This window comes from Corvus moneduloides, chromosome 3 (genome assembly GCF_009650955.1).
Source record: "Corvus moneduloides isolate bCorMon1 chromosome 3, bCorMon1.pri, whole genome shotgun sequence".
Classification (NCBI taxonomy): Eukaryota; Metazoa; Chordata; class Aves; order Passeriformes; family Corvidae; genus Corvus; species Corvus moneduloides.
Window position 1 is genome coordinate 99,279,624 of NC_045478.1, and position 23,545 is coordinate 99,303,168.

The window sequence follows — 23,545 nt, forward strand, 5'->3', positions numbered from 1 at the left end:
TGAAGCCCTTGATTTGCTTTAGCTGATGGAAGAGCTTTTCTCTGTCCTCCCTTCTATTAAACCTCCTGATGAGATTCTGGCATACCATGTGGCCAGGGGACAGCAGGGAGGATTACTGGTAGGACTCACAGAGACACCGGCTCCTGTGGAGAGTGATTAGCAACTCAACATACACTCCTGGCTCCTGAGAGCCTTCGGGAAGCTGATTAGGGCACCGCAGAAATTTATTCATGCCTGGGAGCCAGGGAGATCAGAGTGGCAGTAGTATCTGAGCGCATGGGCAGGGGATGGGAGCAACATTTTTCAGACTATTTGTATCTGATGGGGGGGCCACTCCTAGCTCTAGGAGTTGTATTACACTGACACTGTTGTGCTTGAAGTGAAGAGCTGAAAATTCCCGTCCGAGCGTGGCCACAGCCATCAGGGCACAGCGGGCGCCGGAGAGGCAGTACCGCCGGGGAGTTCTCTGCCCGGGCCTGGGGCGCTCCTCCGCCCACCCCTCACAAGCGCCTGGTGCCTCTCTCGGCAGCGCTTTGCCTTCAGGCTGAGATCTCACCGCCACCACCGAAACGCTGAGTGCTCTACAAGGGATTTTCCAGCTCTGTTGGGAAGAACTGAACAGCAGCTCTCTCCGATTAGGAGTTTCCTCCTCAGGCGTCCGTCACGCAGTGCGGACCGGGACGCACGGCTGGACTCGGGCTAGGCTGGGCTGGGCTGGGCTGGGCTCGGCTTGAGGGGATCGCCTCGACTCGGAGGGGTCGGGCTCGGCTCGGCTGGGTTCGGCTGGGCTGGGCTGGGTTCGGCTCGGCTCGACTCCGCCTGGCTCGGCTGCGTTCGGCCAGTGTCGGCTCGGTAGGGCTCGCCTCGGTTCGGCTGCGGGCGAAAGCGCTCGGACTGCGCCGCCTCGTTGTGGTGGCTCGGGCTGCCCGGCAGGGGGCGCCTCCGGGCGGCGTCTCCGCCAGTGGCGGCCCGCCCCGCCCCGCGGGCCCCGCCCCTCTTTGTTGCGGCGGCCAATGGGGGCGCGCCGCGGGCGGGCGGGCGGCCGGTCGCGCGGTAACGCGCGGCATGGCGCGCGGCGCGGGGCGCGCCCCCAGCGCGGCCGCGGCCGGTACCGGGATCGGGACGGGGCGCCCGGAGCGAGCGGGCCGGCGACGCTAGCGAGGGACCGTCCCTGGCTAGCCTCCTCCGCACGCCCGTCACAGGCACACATACATAGATACCCATAAAGAGCGGGCGGGCGGCGGCGAGGCCGCGGGGCACATCCCGGCAGCGGTCCCGGGCCCCGGGCATGGCCGCAGGGCCATGACGGGCGCGGCGGGCGGTGGCGGCGGCCGCGGGAGCAGCCGGCGTGCGGCGGCCGGCAAGGAGGGGGGCCGGTCGCGGAGCGCCCAGCCGCGGGCGGCGGGCGGCGGCGGGAGCGGCGGGGGCTCGGAGGAGGAGGAGCAGGAGCAGCAGCGGGACGGCGGCTCGCTCTTCCTGGTGAACAAGAGCGGCTTCCCCATGGACGGGCAGACCTGGGAGCGGATGTGGAGGCACGTGGAGCGGGTGCACCCCGACGGCGGTGCCGTGGCGGCGGCCATCCGGAGCGCCGCCCGCCTGGCTCGGGTAAGGCGAGGCCCCCGTGTGTCCCCTGGTGCAGAAGGAGCGGGTGACACAGAGCCCGAGGTCTGCGGTCCGGCGGCTGCCGCGTTCTGTGCGCGTCGAGCGGCCGGAGAGGCTCCAGGGCCGGGTGGCAGGGTGTGACACCGCAGCCCCGAGGATGCTCTCGGGGCAGTGGGGAGAAGGATGGGGCATCTGCTGGCCGAAAGCGCCCAGAACGGGCTACGGGGGCTGCGGGGTGCTTAGGGGCTGGAGTTGGTGTGCTGAGGAACAAGTAGGAAGAAAATGACTCCTTTTAGCTTGGAGAGAAAAAAGCAGAAAACAAGAGTTAAAAGAAATCTTCAGGGACAGAGTGAAGCACTTCGTGCAATTTAAAGCAGGTTTTTGTTTCCTTTTGGAACACAGGCATTTCCTAAAACACAGCGTTGGTCCTCAAATGTAACAAGGGATTTAAAACTCAGACATTTCATTTCCAGTATGTGGAAAGATTCCAAATGCTTTTGTCTTGTACGTTCCTCAGTACAAGCCCCGAACAGCTCTGCCTGACTCGAGTCTTTTTCCTCCAGCCAGCAAATAAAATGTTGATGTCTGCTGTTGTTCCAAGGCTTCTCGACACTGTGCTGCATTCCTGATCGCAATGTCTTTAACACTCTTTGCTTTGGCAGACTTTGAGCTTGATTCACTCCCCACATCTAGCAGCATTAATCAGAGCTGACCGCTGAAGTCTGGCTTGATTCATATCCCTCTGCATGCTGGGGTGAGATGGTTGGGCTGCTGTTGTCATGGTCCAGGCTGTCAGTGATACTGACATGAACCATATGCCTGTTCTTTACGTGGAGTAGAAAGGAAATTCTGTGCACAGGGAAGTTGAAAGCTTATTACATAGGGCTGTATTGAGAAGGTGCTTGTCAAATAAGATTCAGGCTGAAAAGGCCTTTCATCGCTCTTCTGCAATGTTTAGTCCAGTGCAGGTGCAAAAGGGACGATCTCTCTCCACTCGGCTCTCCTTGTGCTGGAACCAGCTTTTGTTTGAATGGGGGAGCATATCCAGTTAAAGAAAAATCGGGTTATGCTGAGTTTGTGGTTCCTTGGTGTGGTTCATCTTGTACTTACACAAGCACTTGAGGTGGAAATGAAGGGGCAGGGAGAGGGCAGAACTTCTAGTTTCAGCAGCCTGACCAGCTTATGCCAGTCTAGATGGCCTACAAACCTGTTTGGTGTTAAAAGATGGCAAAGCACTCACTAGGCTTGACTTTCATCCTTTACTTCCCAGCTCCAGAGCATGTAACTTTTACTGGTGACACCCGTGGTGACTGACAAAGCATCTGGTGAGACATGCCAGTGACTCCAGTGTGCTGACTTGCACACTGTACTCCTGTGGGAATGTCCCGGAGAGCATTGCCCATGGCTTCTTCCTCAGTGCTACAGCACTGGGCTGACTCTCTGTAGCATGTGCTGAAGCTGGGCAGAAGAAAAAATGTTTTGAAATCTGCCTGGCCAAATCATTTGATGCTGATGATCAGTGCAGAGTGCTGTAGGAGTTGTACTCCTCCAGCACTGCCTGGAAGTAAAATTCCTGTTACAGTGATTAATTTCTTCAAGGGCAGGAGAACATGGTGCCCTCTGTGACTAAGTAGCTCTTGCTGGCTCAGTGTGAGACCTCTGGGGTCAGAGGGTAATTTGAGGACTACCTGGCCCTTATTAGGACCAGCACAGCTCAGGTGAGCAAATGAAGGTTAGGAGCAGGTTTTTTTGCCACAAAGTGGTGGTGGATTACTAAAGTTTTGATGGTAGTAGGAATGTGAGGGGAGACTTGTTCCTTAAGTGGTGGTACAAATTTTCTTAATTGGCTTGTGCTGCTGGGTATGTATCACCCTGCAAAAGACCAGGTACTGCTGTTTGGGAGTGATGAGGGAAACTTGTGCCTGTGAGAAGATGATTTGTAATGTGCTTGCATTAATAGTTGGTTCAGGCTGAGTGAGTGGCATGTGCAACTGCTCCATTTCTGCATCTGATCAGTTCTTAATCCCTAGTGATGGGAGAGAGTTTTCATCCCCTCTCCAAGAAGCTCCACTTGATTGCTCTAATCATCTTGGTATTAGTCTCAGCAATCATACACGCAGGGTGGTAAGTAGCTTCTTACTGTGTCGGTGAGGTTGTCCTTACTGGAACAAATGCAAGCTGCAGAGGTGCATGGCTGCATCTCTCTCGGGCAGCACAGTCCTCACAAAAAGCTGCCTTGTCTGCAAGAAGGGCAGTTTTGGAACCTGTGGGGTCCCCACCTCTGACTGTTGGCTTGAGCTCTGGGAATAGTGCAGGCTCACAGTTTGGAAGGGCTGTGCAGTCCTTTACCTGTTCTGTGATCTTGGAGATACTTGGAAGTTTTAACAAATTAAACCTCTCAGCAGCTTCAAGGACTCTTGCCTGTCAGCTCCATCCATGCTGAGTAACAGTGTGCTTGCAGGGGGAGCTAGTAGAAAATGACTTTCTGGCCATTAAGTGAGACAGTGGAATCAGGCAAAATGAGTTTCACGCAGGATGTCTGTGGTGAACTGGGACTACGGCGTTTCCAGCCATGAGATGAGTCTCCAGCTCTGCCACGTGGTCTTGCACTGCAGTGGCTCCACTGTCTCTGGAGCTGCTGTTCCTTGGAAAGACTGATATAAGGTCAAGGCTTTTCATCTGACTTGTCTCTGAATTTCACTCACTTTACAAATTCATGGTCTGTAGTGCTGTGTCTGCATTTCCTCTTGCCATCCATGACCTCCTGCTACAAACCCTTGCCTGCTCCTTGCTGCTGTGGATGCATACCAGGAACTGCCTCCAGATGCTGCGTCCTCAGTCACAACAATGCTGTGCTTTCCTTCGCTTGTGGTATCGTGCAGCCCTGGCTTCTGCTCCCTGCTGGGTGGGTGCCCAGGATTGCTCCTCCTGCAGCTGGGGCAGGAATCAGGGAGGGAAAAATGTTTGGAAGGCATGTGGCTCCCCAGTGCCTGGCCTGGCTGGCAGCATGGTGTGTGTACTGCCTGCCCTGCGCTGGAGAGAGGAGAGCAGTGCTGGCTTGTGTGGGCTCAGGCTGATGGACACTTTGCCCTCCTTGCCTGAGATCTGGAGGAGCTTGGGCCTCCTGGCTCAGCAGGCCTGCTGAGGTAACTGGAATATGTGCCAGCCAGTGGGAAAACCCTGGTTCTCTTTACCAGACTATGCTCTGGTGTCTGACATGATCATCCTCTTTGCACGATGATGTGATCACTCACCTTGGAGGTGGGGAGCATCTCACTTGGCGGTCCGAGCCTGTGTCCTCTGGTGAGGGTGGCCACTGTGGGTTACAGGAAGGGCTGTGTCTGTTCACACAGGTGCTATCCCTATGGGGTGCTGTCCTGGGTCCCACAGCTGGGTGAGGGCTGGGAAAAGGATGAAATCCCCACCTCGCCAGGTCCCAGCCAGGCCCCTCGCTAGCTGGGACTCTCATTGTCTTGGTGTGTTGTGTAAGTGCAATGCATGCACCTTGAGCTTTTGTTTCTTTGAAGCAAAGGATTGAGTATATTGGAGCAGAAACAGCCACCCCGGGGAAGGTGTGACAGCCCTGCCATAATTCCCTTTGTCAGCTCCTTGCTGCTTCTGAGACTTGAGCCTTATCTGGTGTGTTGAGTCCAGGTCTGCCTTTGTGCAGAAGGGACAGGCGAATAATTCACTCAAAGGGGCTGGGTGAGAAAGGAACCTGTGGAACCAAAAACATGCTTCTAATGAAGAGCTTAGGCATGAAAATCGTGATTAAGAAGTGCTAATGAGTCTTGCTCCTAACTCCCACTGGTGAGAGGAGAAAGCCCACGTGTGCAGGCATGCCGGCACCCATGTAGCACTGGGATGGCGGGGGTAAGCTGGAAGCCTCGCCATCTGCTTGCCACTGACAGTATTTTTCTGTGTGCCAGTAGTGTAAGAGTCTCTGGTTTGGTCCTTTTTTCCCCCTTCTCTGAGGGGTATTTACTATTTGACTGTAGTAACTTGCTGTATGTGGTAAATGCTGGGTTTTGGTCGCCTTGGGATTACCGGTGCTCACTCTCTGAAGGCAAACACACAATCTTAATGGAGGTGAGAACTGGAGAGGAAAATCTCTGTGGTAGACATGGCCCCATACCACCTTGAACTTGCTGTTCTTACCTGTAATTGCTGACTTGTAGTGTATTAAGGACAGTGATATGTCACTGTATGAGCTTTAAACTATGCTTACAGCTATGTGGGCCCACCGATGCTTTTCTTTGCACCTTGTCACAGCTGCCCAAATTGCTAGTTCCTGAATTTGAATCTGCATTAATATTCAAATAAACTGCTTCTTTCACAATGTTTGTGAGAATTGTGCTAACTTCTTTTCAGCCATGCTGCCCACTTTAATATCTTCTGACCCCATGTTTTGCAGTCTCACCCCTAAAATAAGTGGACTTGGGACAAGGCTTTACCCTTTCCCTGCATGGCTGTAGGCTCAGGAGCCAAATAGCTGTGGGGATTAAACATGGATTGAGGGCCCGCCTTCTTAAAATGCTTAGGCACAAGCAGATGTCTTATAAGATTTTGGAAAAATCCCATTATGTTGCCAGTCTATATATTTAAGTGTCTTAATGTCATTAAATATTTGGGTCCCAGGTGGTCTTCTAGGTACCATGCTCTCCCTCCCTAGTAAGCGTGCTGCAGACACATGGCAGATGGGAAATTATGCAGCCCAGGATCCTTGTCTCCTTTTATCTTTCTCTTGTGGTAAAGGAGGCAAAAAATTAGACTTGAAATGGCTTCCTGGGGGAGGGAGAACAGCAGAGTCAGTACTGGGACTCTGCTCATCCAAACCGCCCTGTGCTGGCGGGGGAGATGGGAAGCACAGGCTTTCTGTGCTGGATTGTCTGCCTGCATAGGGCGGTGTTTGAGGTGTGCCGGCGGCTCTGAGGGTCAGCCTGCCACAGCCTCTCTGTGCAGGGACAGGACTGGCTCTACTGCTGGGGCAGCCCCTGTGGTCAGCAGGATGACTTTGCCTGCTGCTTGAGTTCACGTGGGGTTTAAGCCATCTGTGCTGCCACACTGTATTGCACTAAGCACATGCCGCTGCTCGAGTAAATCACTTATCTGCTCTGCGGGGAGCAGTGGCTGTCTAACCTCTTTATCTTTTTTTCTTGTGTCCAGCCCTCGGTGCCGCCAGTGCCAAACTACAAGCTCTCCATGTCAATCCCAGAATGGCTTCAGGCAATACAGACCTACATGAAGATGCTGCAGTATCCTTCTTGAGCATGTGGTCTCCGGAAAGAAGGCTGACTTGTGCCTGGCGTGAATTAACAGAACTTTACTGACGCTTTAGCTGGTTGCAAGGGCTTGGGATCATTTGGGGGTAAAAGGATGCCTCCAGGGATTTGTGATAGCACCAGCAGCACTGAGCTTGTCATAGCAATCCTCTGGGAGATGTAATTAACTTTAAATGATACTGAAAATTTTAACTGAAGTGACGTTGGTGGGAATAGAAGTGCTTATTTTGAAGTTGATTTATGAGGATATTATGATCGGATTGTGATGCCTGGAGAAATAATATGGCACCTTGTCATAAAGCGACTAAGAGAGAGCCAGTGGTGTGGCAAACCCTTTCTCCTTCTGCCTTGGCAGCCCCTGTGGGCTCCCTGAGGATTGCCTGTGTGCTCAGCTTGCAGGAAGTGCTTGTCATTGGGGCGAGGGGCACAAGCAACTGTCCGGACCCCAGGGTGGGCAGGCTTGCCTGTGACACAGGAACTGACCAAAGGAATCTCCCTTCCAGATGTTCCACCTTGCTTGGGGGATTCATCAGGGATCTACACATCTGGCTGGCCTCTCTGTCACTGCCCCATGCCCAGTTCCTGACTGTTTCCATTGCTGACAGATAATTTCAGAGAAGGTTGCTGGCCCATATGCTGCTCTTCTGTTTCCCTTTCTCTCTAAACTCTGCCTTTTTGTGTACGTGTGTGTGGGGAAGCTGTGGGGATGAAGAATGAGTGTAAAGTCCTGGTAAGGATTAAGAAAGGATATGGGTGGCAGCTGGAAGAACATCTAAAAATAGCAGGCGCGGTTGGCTTGGTGGGGAGTCGTGGTTGGGATCAAGGCGTCAGCCGGGCCTGGAGCTGCAGCAGCTGCTGTGGGGAGGGAGGCTGGGGCCTGCCTGCTCTGCAGGGGGACGGTGCATTTCTCTTCCTTATGTCAGCCACTTGGCCAGGACAAGAGGCTTATTGCTCACTGGGATTGTGCCAGAGAGGATACCGTGTCATACAGAGCTCCAAAAATTACATTATCCCCCACCTCACCCTGTAGTGGTTTTGAAATGCTGCATTCTGATATGTAGCAGGAGCAGGCCTTAGGCACAGGGTTTGGATCTGTGTTCAGAAAAGCTTCAAAGTGGGCTGGGGAGCAGTGTCTGGGCTTCCTTTGAGGGCTGAAAGAGGATGTATGCTTTGTGCAGAGCACCCTGAAAGGGCCTCATGAATTAGGTTTTGAAGGCAGGAGGGAAGTAAAGCCTTGTTTGTGGAGAATTCTGAACTCTAGTTGAAGTCAGTTCAGAGCATCCTGTTGAGAGCTGGAGTTTTTATTTAGGCTATGGTTATATGCCCAGCAGCTGTGCTATTTATGCCTTGCAAGCAGCTTTTTGCTTCCATGGGGTCACCTGCCTCTGCCCTGGTATCTGCCTTGGTATTGCCAGCTTTGCTGGCATGAACATTCTAATGGGAATAGAATTTGGGAACTAGGTTAGAAAAGAGATTCAACTGGAAAAGTAACCTAGCAAAAGTAAGGGCAGTGTGATAATTTTTTTTACAAAGCTTTGTTGGGTTTTTTTGTTTTGTTTTTGTTTTTACGAATGGATTGGTTTCCTGGTCTGATTTATTGCATTACTGCTTGAACAGCAATGCTCAAGGAGCAGAGAAGAGACTGCTTTTGGTGGCTGCTGCATGGCAGCCTGTGCTTCTAGGCAAGTGGTGGCAAGATTAGGCATCATCTGGCATCATTTGTGATGAGCTTTTCTGCCATACTCGTAGTGTTAACTAATGACCTCGATTTGCATGTAGCTGGTTGTTTTCATTTCAAGAACACTGTATTTTATAGAGAATGATTTATATTTCCTAACTGTAAATGGATGCACCTGCAATGGTTTTGGTTTACAGGTCATAGGTGAGCTACGTGGCCAATGGAGTTAAAAGACTTCTAAAGGAAATAAATTTTTTCAGACCATGGATTATGCTGATTGGTTTGGGTAGGCTATGAAAGCTTTCTCTTGTCCAAGTGCGAGACTTTTTTTCAAACTTGCAACATAGTAATGAGTGGGACTTAGTGGAAAAGAGAATTTATAACCTTCAAATGCTGAATTTGAGTGTCATTTAGATGGACAACCTTAATACCTGACTCTGCACCTACTGCTGTTAGTAGATCATATTAAAAGACAAGTGAAAAGTTTTGTTTTATTTCATGTGCCAGTGTTTCATATCTGGGAGTCAATGGCTTTTACTGCCTGTTTTGTGTTTCAGCAGGAACTCAGAACTGGAATTCACCTTTTGAGCAGTGTTATTTTATTGTTTGACTGTTCAGGTTACTTTCCTTTGACAGACGAAATACAGATACAATCACACGGGAACACAGTTCTTCGAGATCAGAAAAACCAGACCTCTAAGTGGGTAAGTGTCACTGGAGCTGCTCTAGTGCCCTTGTCCCTGATCACCTGGCGTTTAAGCACTGCAGCACCATGGCATGGGAGGGCTGTCTCCTCTGTGCCACAGCTTCTGTGGGAGGGCCAAAGCTGCCTGTGTTGCTGCCTTTGTGAGGAGTGTCCCAGCCTGCTGCCGGGTGGCAAATGGACCATCGAGAGCCAACAAGTGGAAGGGGCTGTTCTTGCTCAGCAGCTATGTGGGAACTGCTTGGCTGCAGGCCAGAGCTGCATGCACAGGGGTGGGAAAACTCTCTGCTTATTGGTGTTGGGCTGGGAGGGCTGGGCTGTTTTTCTGAAAACTGATTAAGTCCTGATATTCTGGTTGTGCTGTAATGCCCTTTGTGGGTGGTAGGAAGAGATTAGCTGTGCAAAATGCAGCAGGAATTTTGACATCCTGGGCACAGTCATTTTCCCTGAAGGATCACAATGGACTGTTTAAGTTGTGTCCGTGCTTCTCCCTTGCTGCTCATCTTGCTGCTCCTTCCATGTGGTGGACTTGTGCTGGTTGGTGATGAGTTGTGCAGTGCAAGTATGAACATGTGCCCAGGGAGCCTGGCAGCAGAGAACTGGGGTCTCTTGCACATTAGAACTGCAGCATACTTAGGACATCTCTTTAACAGAACCCAATAAATTAGCAGGTTAGGGCAGGAAGGGTGTTGACAACATTATGCTTTTATTTTAGGGTGAAATTTAGATAAGCAGAATGTAATTACTCCCATAGACTGGTCTGTCTCTAGCTCTTCCCAGCTCTCTGTCATTAATCTAATGGTCCCTCACTCTAAAATTCCAGTTCCCATCTCAGCTTTGTGCTTCAGGTTTTCATCTTGCTGACAGCAATCTTTCTCACCTCCTTTATCTAATGTTCACTGCTCTGGTAGAACTAGTTTAAAACAAATCTTGTGCCTTGAATGATAGATGGGTTTACAGAAGCTTAAACCAATTTTCAAGCTGCTCAGTCATTTTTAAATTTGTCCCATTACTTTTTTCAAAGGAAGTGAAGGATGAAAATGAATTATGCTCAGCACTTACCACTTAAAAGGTCCTCATCTTCCTGCACTGGATAAAAGCCTGCCTTTCGAGGATGGTGCTCTTTCCTAGAAGGGAACAGATACAGTGCTTGCAGCTGGAGATGTGCCTGTGGCTTTGAATCCTCTCCCAAGTGGAGCCGTTTCCTCTGCTTATCTGCCTTAGAGTTTGCCTGGGGACGAGTGTCTGACTCCTCTCCTTGTCTTGTTGCTGCTAGGAACTTCTTCGAATGGGGTGGCAGCAGGACTTCTGTGGAGTTAAGGATGGAGACCGTGGAAATGCTCCAACCCCTCAGGGGCTGCCAGCTTTCCAGGCACAGTTGCCTGAACATGATGTGTGCTGGACTGGAGCAGTGTGAAGTCCTGAGACCTGTGCTGCTTTGCTCCAGGATTGGGTAGATGGGAGTGCTGGGAGGAGTGGAGCTGTCAGGAGCACGTGTTGCTGCCCAGATCCTGTTGTACTGCTGTAGGGCTCCAACACTTGCCTGTCTTGGTTTCTCCAATTTTGAGAAGGAGAACACATGCAAGACTGTCTGAAGTTCCTGTCATTTTTATGAAACCAAAATTCCGGTTGTTTTTACAAAACTTACAGTTTCTGGTTTAGATTTCAGATCTTTTAAAATTCACCTGGCCAAGTCAGGAGGATGGGACCAGACTATTTTCAGTGGTGCCCAGTGACAGGACAAGAGGCAATGGACAGAAACTGAACCTGGAAGTTCCATCTGACTGTGAGGAAAAAAATTTTTACCTTTAGGGTGACAGGCTGCCCAGAGAGGCTATGGAGTCTGCTCTGGAGATACTCAAAACCTACCTGTGCAGCCTGCTCTCAATGAACCTGCTTTAGCAGGAGGGTTGGATAGATAATCTCCAGAGGTCCCTTCCAGCCCCAGCTTCTGTGATTCTGTGTGAATACTGCGTTGATTGCTCTGTAATTTTGAGGTGTGCATGAAAACTTTCCTTTTCTTCATCTGGTGTGCAGGTCAGTTTTCATCAAAGCTGAAAAATCACCTACACCCCATTTTTTTTTTTCCTGAGAGGTGTGTTCCCCTTTGCAAGAAATCTGCTCCCAGTATGGCAATGACAGGCATCTTGTGCTGAGGTGACAGGAGCTGCTCTGAGCCATTTCTGTGGTGTGAAAGGCCTCACTTGCTGCCACACAGAGTTTCCATTTGCAAGTTGATCGGGCAAGATGCTGAAAGCCTCCAATTGCCACTGGCTCTTGAAAAATGAGGCTGTTCCCAGAGCTTTATTGATGCTAAACATATTGCTGATTTCATAATGTGAGGGCTCAAAGCTAATGAAAGTATTATGAGATCTTTGGCAGCCTCTCTTCAAGACAGCAGTGGCTGGACACAAAGAAGCTGAGTACTAGATGGAAATTGAATATTCATAAATTCATGTGAAAGTGTCCTAAAGCAGCTGGGGCATATTAATGAGTTTTTCTATTATGGAGAGAGGACTAGATATTGTAGAGATTTACTGCCAGCATCAGTGTGATGTATGAGAAAATAAAAATGCGTGGCTGAGCGTAGGAGGAATAGCATAAATTATCTATAGGAACTCATTAAGGGATATAGTCTTGCTATAACTCAGTATTTACAATCTCTTTAAGAAAAAGTCACTCTTATTATCAGCTTAACTTTTAGAGTGTCAGACACCATGTGGGTTTGTCTAGACTGCAGATAGCACTTTTGGAAACGTTAGATTTCTGTTGGCGTAGCTGTATGAGTCAGGGTGGCAGAGCTGTGAACCTGTAAACTTTGTTTGCTGTTCTTGTTGTGCAGGCAAACTGTGTCTGAAAATGTGTCTGGGTCTCACCTCTCCTGAGTTGGCTGTATTTGCACAAAATCCAAATTTACAGGTGTAGCTACATCCGCCGTAGGAGTGCTTTGCTAATACAGGTATCCTAACCTGGGGCAGTGCCCTTCACTGGCTTCATGATGTACCTTTTTGTGCTAAGTAGGTGAAGGACACCCTGTGAAGTTCAGCTCTGCTGATCCATGTGTGCATGCATGTGATATGAATGTTTCAGACACCAGTAGGACTGGTTTTCCTTTTCCCATGCAGGATTATGCTGGCTAAACCTATATTACGACTTTTGTTGGTACTACCAGTCTGATAAAAAATGGTACTTTTGACTGACATAGCCATTCTTTTTAAAACTTCCAAGCTTAGATCATGTAAGAGCTTTAGGAAAAAAGTGCCTGGATATCTAGTAATATCTGTAACTGTGAATTCAATGTCAACAAGCTGTTACTCCTGGGTTTACAAGGAGAGATAAGCCCTCTGGCAGCTTCTGTTCTAGGATGCAGGCGTGAGGCACAGTGAGAAACAAATCTCTTTGTCCTCCACAGAGTATCTGGTGAGGTGCGGTATTGTACTGTCCCCTCCAGTTAAGTGCCAGCTGAACAGGGGACCTACAACTGAAGCAGAAACGGATGTTTGGGTGGGTTCTGTGGTTTTTGAGAAATCAGAGCCCAGAAGCTGCTCTGTGAGGAGTGAGAGACGTTCAGTGGCTGCAGATATAAAAATGTGTAATCGATTGCAATAAAGGAGCGCGATAGGAGCTGTCACATGGCAACGATGCAAGCAAATAACAGGGAAGGGGAGACAGGAAATCATACTGTTTCCACACACCATGTTATTAGGGAACACTGATGGGGCTATAAAGAAAAATGGGCTCATACCATTTCCAGACAATAGACTGCAGAAGGCATTTGAACATCTGCTTCTCTCTCGCACAAAGGGGGAATGTAACAGATACGGTGTGCTGTTCAGCATGTGGTGGAAATGCTTTTGCTCCTGAAACACTGTTTTTGAGGAGATTCGCAAGATTTATGCTGCTGTTTTATCTCCTTTTGCTCTTGTTGGTGCCTTTCTCTTCTCTCTTGGCTTCATTATCATGAATGAAACTGTCAGGAGCCTTAGAAAAACTTGGGAGAGGGAGATTTTATGGATCTCATACAAAGTACATGTGCCCGTGCAAGGAGAATTTTGTGGAAAAATGTGCTGAAGGGTCTCACTAATAAAAACATTTATTCAGTCTTGTAGGAGTCTTTTTGGTGAAGGTAATGGGGAGCCTCTCCTAAGCATGGTCATCTCTGAAGGGACTCCAGTATGATCAGTGCCAGCTGGTGAGATCCTCCAGTTCTAGGCATGCTGAAAGGTTTTAAGATTTTTCTAGCCTGTATATGAAATTGGGTGCCCAAGTGAAAAATCTGGGAGCAAAAGGAATCCATGGTTCCCATGAGCTGTCTTTAGACACTGCCATTTTAAACAGAAAGCATCCTAAAGAGGCAAAGTCAACTCCTTTCAGGGCCTCTCTTACTGCAGAAAGCAAGGGAGATAGTCCTGGTGGGCTCCTGAAAACACTGAAATAAATTTGAATCAATTAACAAGGAAATATCACTGTCTGCCAGGGACTAGATCTTGAGGGAGGAACAAGCATCCTGTTCCTGTTGGCTACATTTGTTAGAGGCAGAAGTGCTCACTGTGGTCTGGAATAGAGATCTGCCTGGCAGACGTCAGATAGTGGTGTAAATGCCACAAAGGGAAGCTGCAAGGTGCTTGTCTTTGACTGTAGCAGTCTCCCCTAAGTTCCTGGAAGAGATGGGCTGCCCCCATGCTCACTGGAGTGTGGGGAGAGGGTGACTCTTGGCTAATTCCCAGCTGTCTGGTATAAGACTGTAAAGAATAGCTATACATGTGAAATCTTTTCAGGTAACTGTCAAGATTTAAGGAAAATCCCAGAAGCAAACTCTGCTAAGGCAGGGGATTGAAATGCTTGATGCTGTTTTAAAATTCTTTTCTGCTTTCCTTAAATCTCCTTTCACAAGTTTAACTGTGCAGACTTTCTGGTCATTATTAATGTCTGAGACAGTGTGATAGGAATTTAGGAGTTAGAGAAAAGGGGGAAAGGACAAATCAAAGAGTACCTGTAAGGAGTTGTTTTCAAATGAGCTGAATGGTCTATCATTTGCCATAGGTCATTTGCCATAGATCCCTTAGAGAGCTGACAAGTAGCCTCCAACTATTAATAATTTGTGATAAGGGAGCATGGGGAGGGTGGGTGCTGGGGAAGGCAAAGATAGCAGCCTTTAAAAAGATAAGTCTAGGAACTTTGAGTTTATCTGCAGTTCAAGGGAAGGGAAAGGCAACATTAATGTTGTTGGGCATGGTTTGTTTCTGAGAATTTCCTTCTATGAGGGTGAAAGAGCTTTTGTCAACCAGGGAGAAGACGTGGGTATAGTAACTTCTTGTTTTAGTGTGGCTTTTGATAAGGCCACTTTGAGTCTAAATAAAACTATTTAATGTAAGGACCCAACTTGGTGAAAGGCAGCACGTAGAAAGTGTCACTTTATCAATCTTTCCTAGCAGAGATTGTGAGTTGAAGTGTGCAGTGTCTGTCCCAGCTCAGTTTTTTCTTAGTGGTATGGGTAAGACTAATTGTTTGCTGATGGATGGTTTGCAGTCCAGGCTGGACAAAGTGACCAGGCTTTGAAAAGTGAAATTGGGATATTGAGTGATCTCTTGGGCTGGAACAAACAGGAGATAATTTAGTGAGGGTAAATGCAGAGGAGGGTTTGGGAATAGCCAGCTATGGAGAACAAAAGGCTAGTTTTGCAAAGAAGAATATGAGCTTAAAAAAATTAAAGAAACCAAACAAAATTCACCAAAAAAGCCCAAGCAAAAAAATCCCCACCCCTAACAAAAAAACTTCCCAACCAACCCACAAAAAAAACCCACCAAAAAACCACCAGAACCCAATTCAGTGTGGGCCAACAGGGAAAAGCCAACAGCACACTGACTTGGTTGCAAATACACACCGAAAGATGGATTCAGAAGGAAATTGGTCTGTTTGTACTGTTGTGGCCTTAGCCAAAGGACTGTGAGAAGTTGAAGGGATTCCAAAATTGAAAGAAACATTGTCCTAAAATCATAACCTAAAGGAGAAGCTTTCTGGGAGAGTGAGGGAAGAATTAAATAAAAATTGGTGTCTGCTTTCTCATGTTCACAGAGGAGAGGGTAGATTACAGTCTTTTGCATATACAAATGTCTGTAGCAAGAGGAGAGATAATAAATGGTCTCCATACCCACTGTGGAGAGCAGAAATAGCTCCTGATTTAATTTGCAAAAGGGGAAGGATTTAGTTTAAACATTAGGGGACCTTCTTAGATGCAAGGTTAAGTATAGGATAGATTAGCTAGTGGGTTCCCAGGCTTTTGAGAAGCCAGTTGAAAGTAGACTGAAAAATAATCTGTGAGGAGTGATTTAGATTTGGCTTGTGCTACCTTGGGCAGAGCAGTGGCTTGGGGATTCTCCAGAGGCTCTGCTTCCAATACAAACACAGGGTTTAAGCCCATGTTTCGACTCAAACTTGTTAAAAGTGGAAGAACTCTCAGTGGCTCTTGAACTGGGTCATGCACATAAACCCTGCGGTCCGTGCTGTAAATGCAGAGAGGAAGCAAACTGTTTGCAGAGTATTCCCCGGGATTCCAGGATGGATGTGTGTGAGGGCACAGCCTGCCCCAGGGCTGCAGGTGGGTGCTGGTTTGCTGAGCACTGGTGGTGCCTCCTGAGCGGTGCTCCCCTCGTGCAGACCCTCATCACTGCCCTGCTCCAGAGGTGTTTCTGTGTTTCTGAGCTGCCAGGTCCCGCTGCAGCTCCTGGATCCAGGTGTAGGTTACTGTGTGTGCCTGAGGAGGAGATGCTGGCCCTGCCCCTACCCCTCAGACTGTGTTAACCAGGCATAGGTCACACTAAAGAGCTTGAAGATAAATAACTTTACAAGCTGACATTTTTCCTCATGATGCACGTTCATAATCAGCTGTCTTTTTATGTTTTTTTTTTTTTTTTGGTAATAGGAAATTCAATGGATTATCTTGTTTATGGTTACCTCCCACGCCTCATCTGCACGTAACACTTCTGAGACAGAGACGGGGCTTTGCAGTGGCCACTGTGGTGACCAGCACTGGGGAGCCTCTGTGGGGGATGAAGGAGCCCCATTGTGTGCCCTGGCCGGGGCTGCTCTGTGCTTCCAGCAGTTCTGTGGGGTTCTGTGACTGATTGTGAGTGTGGAGGAGGCAGGCAAAGTCTAATTAGTCTTCTGTACTGCAGGCAGAGTGTAAGGGGTGGTTGTTTACAAATGAAAAGATAATTTCTAACTTAGATAAATGGGACATGGAATGGCTGTGACAGGCTGTAATAGCAGTGGAAGCTCTGTTGTCACTTGCACTCAATACAAGGTTTAAAATGCATGAGGTGGGTGAATCAGAAAGTGGGGGAAACAGACTCTGATGGGTTTGGATGCATATTTTCATAATCTTCTCTAATACAAATATTTTTGTCATTTAATGCTGTGTTTCCTTACAGTAGGGATCTGTTTACAAAAGCTCTTCCCAGGGAAAGGATATGGATAGAGAGGACTATCTAAGAAGAAGTTATCCTTTGGCTTAGTTTTCAGCTGTGCCTTTTTTAGGGGGCAGTTTTTTGGTGTGTCATTGGATGTGCCTCTTCTGGCCTTTTTTAGGCTCCTTCCAGTATTTTTTTTTTTCCAAACTGTCCAGGATTTCAGGATCTGTTTGTGGAAGGGGATAGGTTACCTACTAGGTTAATAGTGCAGTGTCAGTCTGGCACAACGGCTTTCTCAGCTGACGTGAGGTTGCTTGTTGCTTGTCATGGTGTTGTGTCCCTGTCAAATAATTGTACTCCAAAGATACAGGCTAGAATGTAACTAAACTCTGTGAATGTGCAAAAGCCTGGGCATGAATAGTTTCCTGCACTCCTGCAGGAAATTGTGTGGAATTTGCCACTTTCCCTGTCCACAGGAGATGTGGAGCAGCAGCAAGACAATAACTCAGCTTGCAGTGGTGTGAAGTGTCTGTGTTGGTGGAGCTTTCTGCAGAGCAGGCTTTATAAAAAGGCAATAAATTCTGGTCTGCAGCCATAGCTATGGGATTATGGAGGCATTTGTAGCTTTCAGGGGGCTATGTAACCATCCTCTCCTGGTTCGTTTTTGGTTTGGTTTTTTTTCTCGCCAGAGGAGAGCCAGGGTTGTTTTGAAAATAAGCTAAACTCAGTCCTGCCCTGGGATTTCCCTGATTGCCAGCTTGTGCAGTTCAGTGGGGCTTTGTGTTACAGTCTGAGGTGATGCTCATGGAGTTGCTGCAAGAGGCAGAGAGGACTGCATTCCTCCCATCCACCTTCAGAGGTGGAAGGCACTGGGATGCCAAATAATCTTTTTTTTTTTATCTTCCTTTTTTTTTCCGCTCCAGTCATCCTCCAGAAGTCAAGAGGACTCTGGCAAGTCACTGAAGGGGAGAATCAAGTTCACCACCTCTTGCTGAGATAAGAACTGGAGGTGCCTGGCTCTCGCTCTACAAGAGGACTCTTTGATTACTCTAGCTGGAAGGACTGAAAACCGTTTTGTTTCTGTTCTAGGTTAATGGAGACAGCAAAAGAAATGACCAGGGAGTCCTTACCTATCAAATGCCTTGAAGCAGTTATCCTGGGGATGTATCCTTTCACATGCCTGTGACTTTTTGCACTGCAGCTCTGTTTAATACATTGCCCCTCCTGGATGGTGTTTGAGAGGGTTGCAGCCAAAGGTGAGTGACAGCAGCTTGGGGGGCTGCCCTGGTATCGATCACTAAAGTTGCTGAAATGCCTGGGTTTGTAGGTAGGAGTTGGGATGCCGTGTGCCCAGGTCACAAGTGTTGTGATTTGGCCATGCAGACTTTGCCTCCTGCCCTGGTGATCTGCATCATGTCAGGATGTGACCCAAAGTGCCCAGATAAGTACCTGTCTACACAATCCTCGTTTTCTTTGTTAGCATTTCTCTGTTGGTTGTTGGAGCTTGGTAACACCCGAGGAGCGTGGGTTCTGTTCTGTGTTTGTCTGATGTTTTACATGGCCAAGTCGTGTTAGCTTTTGTCTCCCAACCCACAGCTTTGTGCAGAAATATGTGTATTATAGTTAAATATTTGAGCTTCCCCTTAACATAATGCTTGCTTCCTACTCAGTCCTCAGTCATTTAGACATTGACTTGCTTCTCCGCCCTCTTGTGCTGTCACTGATAAATCAACCTGCACCATCCTAAAACACTGGAGGAGGGCAAGGCAGGGCTGCAGGAACACATCTCGTCAGAAATGATCAAGTTTCATTTAAAACATACGCCGACCCAAAATAAGCCCCGAAGCAAACCATCTCCTGGGATGTCTCTGTGGCGTTTTCCTGGCTGCTGCTGCCCCCTCCCGTGGGAGAAGGAGCCAGCAGAGCCTGGCAGGTAGTGTCTGTGAGAAGGGATGGCTGCTGGGGGGTGGGAAGGGGATGTGGGCTGAGCAACGTGCGCCAGGGATAGGCCTCAGATTTGAGTCTGAGAGGTGGCTCTGGCTGACAGGGCTTCCCTTGGGAATGCTGACAGGCTCTGCTTGCAGCTGGAGGTATCGGGGTCCTGGGGGCTTGATGTCAACAAGAGACTCAAACCCCCTTCAAAGCCCTTCCAGAAGGAGAAATCACAGAATCATAGAATATCCTGAGTTGGAAGGAGCCCACAAGAACCATCGAAGTTCAGGCCCTGTGTTGTCCAAATGCTTCTTGAACTCTGTCAGGCTTGGTGCTGTGACCACTTCCCTGGGGAGCCTGTTCCAGTGCCCAGCCACCCTCTGGATGAAGAACCCTTTCCTAATATCCAGCCTAAACGTCCCCTGACACAGCTTCAGGCCATTCCCTGAGGTCCTGTCACTGGGCACCACAGGGCAGAAATCAGTGCCTGCCCCTTTTTCCCCTCACGAGGAAGTTGTAACTGCAATGAGGTCTCCCCTCAATCTCCTTCAGGCTGAACAAGCCAAGTGACCTCAGCCACTCCTTGTGAGGCTTCCCCTCAAGGACCATCTTCACTGCCCTCTTTTGGATACTCTTTAATAGGTTTATATCCTTTTTATATTGTGGCACCCCAAACTGTCCCCAGCACTCGAGGTGAGGCCACCCCAGTGCAGAGCAGAGCAGGACAATCCCCTCCCTTGCCCAGCTGGCGATGCTGTGCCTGATACCCCCCAGGACAGGGTTGGCCCTCCTGGCTGCCAGGGCGCTGCTGACTTATATTCCCTCTCTGTGGTGCTGCTCTCCAGCCTCTCATTCCCCATTCTGTCCACACAACCAGGCGTGCCCTGTCCCAGGTGCAGAATCTGGCACTTGACTTTGTTAAACTTCGTAGGTTGGTGATTGCCCAACTTTCTGATTGTCGAGGTCTGTCTGCAGGGCCTCTCTGCCCTTAAGGGAGTCAGCAGCTCCTCCCAGTTCTGTGTCATCAGCAAACTTACTAAGCATACCTTTGAGTCTTGCACCCAGGTAATTTGTGGAGATGTTGAACTGGCCTTGAAATGGAGCCCTGCGGAACCCCACTGCCGAGTGGTTGCCAGCCTGATGTAACCCCATTTGCTGTAACCTTTTGTGTCTGACCTTTGAGCCTGTTGCTCACCCATTGTGTTGTGTATTTCTCTAGCTGTATGCTGGGTATTTTGTCCAAGAGAATACTGTGAGTAACAGTATTGAAAGCTTTCCTGAAGTCCAGAAGTTTACATTAACTAGTTTCCCTTGAAATGATGTTAGTGGATCTGTTATGCTTGCCCTTGTGTCAGGGTTGTGTCCCAAACTGTTTGGGGATGAAAGGGATGCAGGGAATAATCCCCAGGTGGAGTTGATGATGCTCTGCAGTGTCAGTGTGGCTTGCAGTGCTGTATTTCTAGCAGAGAACTGAATATTCCATATATCAGGGGAGCAAAGGATGATTAGGGGCCTACAGATAACCATGATAACCTAGAAGTGTTGTTGCTGGTTTTTCTGCTTGCCTCAAACCTGACTTGTGGGTTCAGTTTGGTGGTTTTGGGGTTTTTTTTGAGAAGGAAGCAAAATATTTGAAAGCTGTATGTTATACTATTTGTTGTCATTTAAAGTTTCTTCAGAGTTAAGAGACATATGAATTTTTCTGTCTCTAGATGTTAATTAAAAAAACCCAAACTTATGGCAAGCTTTTTTTTTTTTTTTTAAAAATCGAGAAGGTTTAGACAGGGGGGAGTATGGGACAGAGTTATCTTTCTAGGACTTTTGCTTCCTGTGTTGGAAGTCTCTGTGTGAGAGCAGGGACTGTCTGCTGGCTGGTGGTCCAGTAAGAGATGCATTAAAGTTTAGAAGATTCCTGCAGTACAAACCCCAGGTATTTTGCTTGAGGTATGGGTACACAAAGAGTGTCGCAGTGGTGAGTGGGTGGGCCACCTGAATTTGTGTGTCTGAGAAGTGGCTGGTACGGAGCCTGTGCCCGTATGGAACCTCGTAGTGCCGTGATGCATATGCAGCATGAGGGGTTTTGGGAGGCATCTTTGTCGTGGCACATGGGGAAGTTTGCTGATTTTTGTCAGCCATGAGGTTTTGATCTTCAGCATTGCCCTCTGGATGCAGACAGTGAGGCCAGCAGCATTCCTAGGTCAGGTGTTGTCCAGAGAAGATGTGCTTATCCTCTCCCCAGTATCCAGCTAGTGCCTTCACACAGGCCTGAGCTGAGCAGCCCTCCTGTGTGTGTGTTAACTTCTTGTACCATGCCATGTCTCTGGAAATAAGGTACTGCTTGTAATTTGTGTGCTGGCAGGCCTTGAGTGTTGCTTGGATACTGAAAAAGCACAGCCCACTCCAGCGGACCCTCGGTGCGAGCCTTCCTTCAAAGGCTGGCTTGCGCAGAGCGGCTTAGCGAGATGTTGCTTTAATTGAGCTGCTTGCTGGCTCGTGCAATTTACTGTGTGACTTCTTATAAAATGCTTCTATAATCCCTCTTGGTGCAGAATTAAGTTTTGCATAATTGCCAATGCACTTGATCTTGGAGCGTTTTTATAGGGCAGTGAGGTAAAGTACTGAGCTGCCCTGTCTGCATGCAGCAAGGAAGCAGCTGCTCTGAGATGACTGAAAGCTCAAACAGATCTTCCAGTATTATTTTGCAGCAGTCTGCACAGCTCTTTTTCTCTATGTAGCTGTCTGAACTGGCTTCATATCTTTCTGCTTACATGATCTACTTGTCAGTGCCTAACCAGAAGCATTCCTCCTGCTGCGTTCCCCAGGGCATTTCTCAGTTCAGTTGTAAATCAGCTGAGTAATGGTGCGTTCAGCCCACTCTTTCTGAGCAAAGATCCAATTGATTTGAGCTCATGAAAGGGAATAGTAAACCAGAAAGTGCCAAGGGAATTTTCTCTGTGCTGCATTCACTTTATTAAAACTTGGAGAGCAAAATATCAGCGGGGGAGAGGGAAGCTGCACACTGCATCCCTCCTCGGGGAGTTTAGCGGAGTGCATCCGCGTTGGCTGAGCGTAACTCACTCCTGTTGCCTTCAGCATCCTTCTCCCAGTTCATGTGAGGTAACGCTTGGACCCGCACAGGGTATTAGACCCCCTTGGCCAATAATATCATCAAACAAGGAAGAGAAGAGCGAAAGTGTCTCAGGAGTGAGAAATTATTCAACAGCTTCTGCACTATTCCTTCTGTGGATGCAATCACTTTATCACCACTGGAGACCTGGGTCCATCCACCTCCTCCAGCCCAGCAGGTACATCCCTGGGCTGGGAGCAAGTGTTTTCGGTAAGGGGGAGAGCTTCTTGCAGTCATTGCAGGATATTGATGTCCATGTAGTGCTCCTCTTTGCCTCCTGCATGCTTGTCTACAACTTGACCCATTTGCTAACTGAAATATGGGAAAGGAGGATCCTGCTGAATATCTACAGCCCCTCTGGTAGCTGTGAAGAGCTGGGAGAGAGCTTTTAATTGCTTACATTGTCATGGTCTAATTTTTAGATAGTCACCTCTGACTGCAGCCAGGCACTGGAGAGTAGGTTTCCCAATCCAGGGGATGTCAGCCTGGCAGTCCCGCTTTGGGAAGCTGAACCAGATGCTTGAGCCTTTCCTACATGGACACTGGAGCTGCCAGGGGGAACTCTGGGCCCTCTGTGTAGACAATATCCAGATGGAGGCTCAGTAGCACTCTGCCTCACAGTAAGCAATCCCGAGCCCATGGGAAATGCTGCCTGACTCCTGTTGGAAACCTCTCTGAGTGTTTACTGCTGGTGGTTGGAGGCCCTCTGAGCAGTTGCTTGGAAAAACAGCTCTTCTGGTTTTACTGAAGCCTTATCAGATGGTTTTGAAGTGTGAGGTTGATTTTCCTCCTGCTCCACATCTTGTTCTGTGCTAGCAACTTCAGCATTGCAGATGTAACTAAAGCCGCTTCCTTGCTCCCAGCCTGCTGCCATCCCTCCAGCTCGCTGCTGCCCAGTGGCACTTGCTCATGGCCCCAGCCCCTGGGAGTGGCAGGAGGGGGGAGGACCAGACACGCTGTAGTTTTCTGTGGCCATCTTGACCAGACTTCAGCAAAAAACACCCTTGCTGGGCTCTTAAGACATGAAGCACTGCCCCTTTCCAGGTATAGATTCCAGCACTTGCCCTTGTTAAACTTTGTGTGGTTGGTGGTTGCCCATCTCCCCAATTTGTTGAGATCTCTCTGCAGGCTCTCTCTGCCCTTGAAGGAGTCAACAGCTCTTCCCAGTTTGGTGCTGTCCCCAAACTTACTTATTCCCTTGAGTTCTGTGTCCAAGTTGTTAATAAAGATGTTGAGGAGATCTGGGCTGAGGATGGAGCCCTGCAGAGCCCCTCTAGTGACTGGACTCAGGGCTGATGTTACCCATTCACTGGGACTCTTCTGTGCCTGACCTGTGAGCTTCTTGTGCTTCAGTTTCTGCCTGTTGCCTCTTGTGCTGTTGGTTGGCACCACAGAGAAGAGCCTGGCTCCATCATCTTGATTGACATGAAGACCCAGGATCAGGAGGCCACTGAGCTTTGCTGCAGCTGCTTTTGCCCTCTCCTGCTCTGCACTGCTTCTCTATTGTGACATGTAATTTACTCCCCGACTCTCCATCCTGCAGTTACAGTCCCAGCTCAAAAGTGTGATTACAGCTGCAGCATTGCTGTGTGGTTGCCTTTTGTTTGCCACAATACAGCTCTCCTTGGGCAGAGCAGAAAGGAAAAGCTATTAATAATGATGCATGGACAGAGGGGAAGATCTGACGTGCCTTTCCAGCCCATTTGCTGCGTATTTCATCTCGGGTGGGGACTCTCATTAACCAGTCCCTCAGCAGAAGCAACCTGTACCTAAAGGTTAATTTCCACAGCGGTTGTTGCTGGGTTATTTGAT

At 48.8% G+C, this 23,545-nt stretch overlaps 1 protein-coding gene across 1 annotated transcript in view; it reads left to right on the forward strand.

Annotated features, from left to right (window-relative positions):
* Window positions 1-1,079: 1,079 nt before the first annotated feature.
* The window catches only part of VASH2 (vasohibin 2), a 34,507-nt gene continuing 12,041 nt past the window's right edge, over window positions 1,080-23,545 (forward strand). The window contains exons 1-4 of the mRNA XM_032102964.1: window positions 1,080-1,605; window positions 6,769-6,857; window positions 9,210-9,266; window positions 17,764-17,838. Of these exons, the coding sequence (XP_031958855.1) occupies window positions 1,303-1,605; window positions 6,769-6,857; window positions 9,210-9,266; window positions 17,764-17,838 (524 nt within the window). The 5' untranslated portion in view covers window positions 1,080-1,302. The remainder of the gene's footprint in view (window positions 1,606-6,768; window positions 6,858-9,209; window positions 9,267-17,763; window positions 17,839-23,545) is intronic.